This window comes from Molossus molossus, unplaced genomic scaffold, assembly GCF_014108415.1.
Source record: "Molossus molossus isolate mMolMol1 unplaced genomic scaffold, mMolMol1.p scaffold_m16_p_8, whole genome shotgun sequence".
NCBI classification, from domain to species: Eukaryota; Metazoa; Chordata; class Mammalia; order Chiroptera; family Molossidae; genus Molossus; species Molossus molossus.
Genome location: NW_023425402.1, coordinates 2,556,691 through 2,564,046, shown reverse-complemented (window position 1 = coordinate 2,564,046; position 7,356 = coordinate 2,556,691). Strand labels below are relative to the sequence as shown.

Below are 7,356 nucleotides of genomic sequence, written 5' to 3'. Positions count from 1 at the left end.
CAGAGTCTTGCCTTAGTGACTGGACAAATTGTGTTTCCATTCACTGACAGAGAGCATACAGGAGGCTGACCCGGGTGGTGGACGCTGATGATTCTGGAATGCCTGCGTGACCTTCTCAAACAGTTATCTAGAGAGGGCAGTTCGATATTCTGTACTCAGACCTCAAGAAAGGCCCGAGGTGAAGGTGTAGGCTGAGATGGGGAAGCAGTAATTAAAGTTGTGACTGTGACAGGATTGCCTAGGTAAGCCTATGGTAGATGCTCAAAATTTATTGATTGAAAATTAAAAAAACAACTCAAAAGTCCTCCAACAGAAGAATGGCTTGAACGTCGTGAGTGGAGCACAGGAGTCCAGAGGGACTCAGGCCCATCTGCTTTTACATTCCTGTGAAAGAAGAGGTGAGATTTCTTTCTTTCGTAATATTTTTAATTGATTTTTTTTTTTTTTAGAGAAAGGAAGGGAGAGGGAAAGAGAGATAGAAACATCCATGAGAGAGAACATTGATTGGCTGCCTCCTGCACGCCCCCCACTGGGGATTTGGCCCACAACCTGGGCATGTGCCCTGACTGGGAATTGAACTGGTGACCTCTTGGTGCAGGGGTCGACGCTCAACCACTGAGCCACACCAGCCAGGCAGGAGGTAAGATTTCAAAGTGAAATAGCTTCCACAGTGTGGAGATCAAGATGTAGGTCACGTAGAGTCAAGGTGACGGTTGGAGTGGACGACGTGAAGCCACTGTGAAATAGAGTATTGAAAAATCATTTGTGAAGTGTGTACAAGACTGTGCATAGGAAATATATTCATAATAGCAAAAAATAAAAAACAACCCAATAATACATAATAAAATAAACAAAGTAGTATAATAAAATACTACTCAGCAATAAAGGAACAAGCTGCTGACATGTGAAACAACACAGGTAAATGTCGTCACAGACGCTGCAGATCCAGGAGTGCACACCGCAGGGCTCCACTGACATGAAGTTACCTTTGGGGTATAAATCAGTGGTTACTTCTGGGAGGGGAGAGGGATTGACCAAAAATGGGAAATTCTGGGGTGACAGGAATGATCTATAGCTCAGCTGCAGCATTGTTGACATATATTTGCCAGAGATCATCAAACTGTACGCTTAACATCTGTGCATTTTACTGTACATACTATATCTCAGTGTTTAAAATGTCATGTACGTGGATGTTAATTCTTCCAGAGAGACGACAGAGGTTGTGGTAGAAAGGAACCTAGAGAGTCAGATGCCAACTCTTATTTTTTATTTTTTTATCCTCACCCGAGGACATTTTTTCATATTTTTGTTCCGATAGAGTGGGAGGGGGAGAGAGAGAAAAACATCGACGTGAAAGGGACACATCGAGCGGCTGCCACCTGCACGACCCAACCAGGGCCGGGGACAAACTGCAACGGAGGTACATGCCCTTAGTGGGAACTGAACCCGGGTCTCTCTGGACCACAGGCTGACGCTCTAACCGCTGAGCCAAACCGGCCAGGGCTCAGATGTCAACTCTTGATGACTGTGAAGGAAGTTGGACAGCAACAAGGAAAGAGCGAAGGTGATGGGGTCCAGTGCTATGAGCCTCAAAGGAGAAGTTGTCGTCAGAGGTTGAAAGTGTAAACTGAGCCATTAATTAGTTTGAAAACACTGATAAGGCTTTGGCTAGAGACCTTTCCCACATGTCAACCCTGCCAACACCAGAGAAGGAAGCCTCAGGTGAGGTGGTATCATCTGTGCAGGGATCGCCGAGTTCCCGCCGGCAGTCATTTCTTCACTAGCTCTGAACTCTGCATTGGGAGTTCATTGGTCCTGATCAGTGAACTCTGGTCAGCCCACAACTGGATGCTAGAGTTAGGCAGAGGTGTGTGTATTTCCACTTCACAGCTGTCGGTTCACTGCCTTTCCTCCTGACTCCCTGGTAAAACTTTCTTTTGAAAAATTCCATCCTTGTGTCTGCTGAGCTGATTTGGGAGGCAGTTCCCATCCCACAGGTTAAAGTTCCACAGAGCGTGTCAGAGTTGTCGAAAAGGGTCCACACGTACCGGGATTTATTCTAGACGGACTTAAATCTAAGTGTTGTCTTTGGATTCCACAACATTTTTGGATATTGAACATTGTAGGCAGAAAAAAGAGGAAGGGAGAGCAAGATATATTGAGTTCAGGTCCTGCTGTAACATTGGTCTTTCTAGCCTAGGACTGGGCAGGACCTGGGGCTACCCAACACTGAGTGCCTGCACATCAGGGTCTGGAAGTGACAGGTGCTCCTCCCATTTTACTGATGTGTAAGTAGTGGAACTAGGGCTCCAGGTAGGCTGACTTGACTTCTAAGCCACATTAGCCTAGGCGGTGGGATAGTTCTCTGTGAGTGAGTGTACACTGTGACAGTATACTTTTATCTTTAGCCAGTAGCCCATTCCAGCCCCCACCCCACTCCACTCAAATGGAGACCTCCCCTCCCTGTCCAAACCGTGGGCTTCTCGCAGTAGAGTAGAAGACACGTTTTCCTCTACATTGACTCTTTGGGTGTTGATAGCACATGGCAAGGGCAGAGACAGGTCAAGAAGCTGGAATTAAGGCCAGGTGGGAAAAGCCACCTATTGGTGCTGAAGGCTTCCTCATGCTCTGTGACCACCAGGGGGCAGTCCTTGCTTTGCCATGGCCACTGGGTCCACACCCTCTGGTTAGAGTGCCCCGAGGAGGCAGCCCCCAGGGATGGAGAATGGCTAAATCAATTCTTCCCAGATCTGTGACACTGTATGCTTGTCTAGGTGGTTCAGAGAACTTAAATTTGTTCAAGCTTATGTAACTAGCTTGTGGGGGAGTGGGCATTTGCACCCAGTCTGACTCCAAGCCATCATTAGTAACCAGAAGATTACTGCTTCTCCAAAAAAACAACAACTCCAGATCACCTTGGTGAGGGGGGCTATGCCATCTATAAACGCACTGCAAATAAGGTGGAAACAAAGACACAGGAATAATGTATTAATCTAGACAGAGCCAGAGCCCTGCTGTGTGGCTCAGTTAGTTCAAGCGTCGTCCGGTGTACTGAGGGTTTCAGGTTCAGTCCTTGGCTGGAGCACCTTGTGGGAGACGATGTGTTTCTCAGAACATTGATCTCTCTCTCCCCACCTCCTTCCTTCCCTCCCTTCCTCTCTTTCTAAAATCAACAAATTTATCCTTGGGTGAGGATTAAAATAATAATAAAAATTTGTCCGGCCTGTGTGGCTCAGTGGCTGAGCGTCAACCCAAGAACCAAGAAGTCGCCGGTTTGATTCCCGGTCAGGGCACATGCCCAGGTTGTGGGCCCGATCCCCAGTGGGGGGCGTGCAGGAGGCAGCCAGTGGATGTTCTCTCATTGATGTTTCCATCTCTCTCTCCCTCTCCCGTCTCTCTCTAAAATCAATAAAGAAAAAAATTTTAAATATATAATAATAAAAATTACAAATTAAAAAAAATAAAAGGAGCCAGAGAAGTGTGTGGTGAGGGCTGGGCCCATGTCTCAGCAGGCATGTTGCAGGATCACCTCTTTTCTCTGTGCTGTGCCCTCACACACATCTGTAACCAATGTGTATGGATTCGCTTGTATCTATCCCTGCACAGCTCTGGAGTTACGGGTTCTGCAACGTGTCTGTACAAACACATTTCATGTATGGGATACTGTACGTTCTCAATGAATGTTAAACAGTGAATAAAATAGTAAATGAGTGGATTCACACAGAATGTTGTGGGTAAACAGACCTCTGTGAGAACTGAACTTCGTCAATGGAGATTTGGATGTGAATGAGTCCACACTCCATCAGCTGAACTCACTCTGCCAAACCCTGCAAGTCAACAGTCTAAGTTAAACAGGAACTATCACCACCACCAATCAGCTTGCTTCTTCTAAGCCCTGAAATGATAGACTTTCTAGAGCTGCCCTGGTGTGTGTGTGGGGGGGGCAGATTGGATGGGGTGGCCTGGGCACTGGTGAGCCAATGGGTGAGGAAATAGGTTAGCTCTGGGCCCAGGAGGGCTCCTAGAGGTGCTTCTGGGTTAAAGGGGTTGGTGTTCTTGAACATCGGAAGTTGGGGGAACCACATCCTGGTCTCAGCCACCCACCCACCCACCCTGGCTCTACCAGACATCTAAGTCTCCGCTCATCTAAGCCTCTCAGACACTTAGGCAACCTGCCCACATGCTGTCCCCACCTACTAGTGACCCAGATAGCACCATCAGCAGAACCTCTGTCCTCAGAGAGTCATACATTTCATGCCCAAGGTCCCAGAAGGCTGAGGTCCTTGGCAAGAGATGTGTGACTCCTGTGTGTCATAGAAAGCTCCCCACCCCCATCTGGTGACCAAAGGCCTAGTCACGTGTGTGTTGATTTCCTCCACCCAGACCTCATTGAGCAGATCCCCCTTGGCAACTGGAATGCCCTCCGACATGGCCCGGATGCTGTTGCTCATCTTTACCATGGTCCATCCAGGTGACAGGGCTTTCTCCCAGGACCCTGTGGGGTGTGGGCAGGGCGGAGGGCAATGGGGGAGGCTGGACAGAGATGTCCCAGGGAGCAGGCTTGGTGGAGGCTGAATATTGAGCCCCGAGGGGAAGGGCAAGGAAAGGAGTGTGGGAGCAGGTGCCCCCCACAAAGTTGACACCCAGGGACTCACCCGCTCAGTTCCCTCTGTGTTGCCCGTGGGCAGGGTCACTCCCAGCTTCCATCCAGAGCTCCTTTCTTCTCAGCTACCTTCCTAATAAGGTCAAGTTCAGTCCAGCCAGTGTGGCTCAGTGGTTGAGCGTCTACCCAGCACCAACAGGTCGCTGGCACGATTCCCGGTCAGGGCACATGCCCAGGTTGTGGGTCTGATCCCCAGTGGGGGGCATGTAGAAGGCGGCCAGTTGATGTTCTCGCTCATCGATGTCTCTATCTCTCTCTCCATCTCCCTTCCTCTCTCTCTCTAATAGCAATAAAGAAAAAAAAAGTTGAAAGAACCAGCAAAGTTGGTTTGAAGGGATCAATTTTTTTAAAAGGGGTCGGTTTAAATTTGATGAGTTTATGTCTGGGTCTAGATATAATTAGGAGTTTGGGAGATCTAATTAAATCTAAGATGAGTTTCTTAGTGAAGTGGATTTTAATTCAGTGAGAATTTACCTGTCAGACACAGTCCTCAGCTAAGCGCAGTGTGGACTCCAGAGCCTTGGCCTCGGGTCAGCTGGGACCTGGGGCAGAGCCGGCCCTGCTCCAGACCCACTGAGTAAGAAATTGGGGGCGGGGCCCAGGGATCTGGTTTAACAAAGACTCCAGGTGATTTTGATGAGCTCTCAAGTCTGAGAACCACTGAAACAGAAGAATGCCCAGTAAATTTCACTCACTAGAGAATTTAATCAGGGATTTTAATTATTGGCTTAATTCATCAAGTTGGATAAGCTAAATAGGGATCTCAATCAATTATAGTCATGTCTTCACCTGAAAAAAATTATTTTTTATTTTTTTATCCTCACCCGAGGACATTTTTCCATTTTTTGTTCAGATAGAGTGAGAGGGAGAGAGAGATAGAAACATCGACGTGAAGGGACACATCAAGTGGCTGCCACCCGCATGACCAACCAGGGCTGGGGACAAACTGCAACCGAAGTACGCGCCCTTAGCGGGAACCCAACCCAGTTCTCTCTGGACTGCAGGTCGACGCTCTAACCGCAGAGCCAAACCAGCCAGGGCTTCACCTATAAATTTAAGTAGTTAATGCTCATTAACAAAATACAGCCTGGCCGTGTGGCTCAGTGGTTGAGCGTTGACCCATGCACCAAGAGATCTACAGTTCAATTCCTGGTCAGGGCTCATGCCCAGGTTGTGGGCTGGATGCCCAGTGTGCAGTGGGAAGTTGGCAGGAGACAGCTGATCGATGCTTCTCTCTCACATAGATGTTTCTATCTCTGTTTCTCCATTCCTCTCACGCTAAAAGCCAATAAAAATATTTTTTTTAAAATTAGCAAGGGTGGTGTGCCATAGAATGTGATTAATATGACAATAATACCCGGAATGATATAATGAATGATGTTAGTTAACTAGGCAGCCACATGCATTAATAAGCTTCAATTTCATTGTGGCAGATTAAATTTCAGCAAGATGTTACTGGTGTGCAGCTGGAAAAGGGTGCAGGACAGCGAGGGTGAAAATTGGTATAGGAAAGAATTTGAAAATGATTAATAAGCAATGTGAAATATTAGACTGGTAAAGAGAAAAGGGTTTAATGAGGCACCCAAAGTCCTTGTCCCCTTGGGCAGCTGGGATATTCTACTGCAAGTTCTCTTGTCTTCTCTTCAGAGTAAATGTGGAGGCGTTTATCTGGGTCTTCTCTCTGCCCCTAGGATCCTGCTCTCTCTGGGTGTCCCAGCCCCCTGAAATTCATGCCCAGGTGGGTGCCGCTGCCCTTCTGCCCTGCTCTTTCAATGCCAGCCAAGGGACACTGGCCATTGGCTCTGTCACGTGGTACCGGGATAAGGTGGCCCTAGGAAAGGAGGTGAGGAATGAAACCCCAGAATTCAGGGGCCGCTTGGCCCCTCTTGCCTCTTCCCGCTTCCTCTGTGACCACCAGGCTGAGCTGCACATCTGGGACACCCGAGGCCGTGACGCTGGGGTCTACGTGTGCAGAGTGGAGGTGCTGGGCCAGGGCACCGGCACAGGGAGCGGGACTCTGCTGGTGGTGGAGAAGGGTGAGGCTCCAGGGCTGCATCTCCCTGCCTGCTGTTCCCCCTGAGCCTGTGCATGCTTCTTCCAGGGGTCCCCTTCACCAAGCCCTTCCTCTTCACCGCCTATGTGCAGGATCTCCTGGGCTGGGGGCCCTCACAGTCCTCCTCCTTCGGGCTGGATTCTATGCCTTCAGCTTTCTCTCCGTGGCCATGGGCAGCACCATCTATTACCAAGGCAAGAGTGAGCCATGGAGCCCTGACAAAGGCAGAAGACATGGAGGAGCAGTGAGAGAGCTGGAGGAGGGGAGACAGAGACCAAGAAGAGAAGAAGTGGGGCTGCAGGACCCAGTGACTCTGGTCATGTCACCGCCAGGCCACTGTCACATGGGAACGTACTACCACAGCTTGGGTAGCCTCTGATGGGTGATTCCAGACCCCAGTGATCTCAGCACTCTGCAGGAGACCCCAATAAATCTGCCCCACCACTAACTTCTTATGAGTCTCCTGTATTTCCTTCTCCATTCTGCAGTGCCCCTCCCTGGGTTCCCCTGACTCTTCGCTCCCCTTCTACTAAGTCCGGCCTGGGAAGGTTCAAGGAAGGAGCGTCCCAGCAATTCTGCCTGAAGCCCCTCTCACCATCATCCTGGGGCCTGACAGGATGGGCCCCAACTCGCCCAGGCC

General features: G+C 49.3%; 1 protein-coding gene across 1 annotated transcript; it reads left to right on the top strand.

Moving 5' to 3' along the window:
* Window positions 1-4,391: 4,391 nt before the first annotated feature.
* Window positions 4,392-7,154, top strand: NCR3 (natural cytotoxicity triggering receptor 3). The gene is given in 4 exon segments (XM_036249067.1): window positions 4,392-4,471; window positions 6,355-6,699; window positions 6,809-6,978; window positions 6,981-7,154. Coding segments are annotated over 4 exon segments (678 nt in total). The 5' UTR covers window positions 4,392-4,416; the 3' UTR covers window positions 7,089-7,154.
* The last annotated feature ends 202 nt before the right edge of the window (window positions 7,155-7,356 follow it).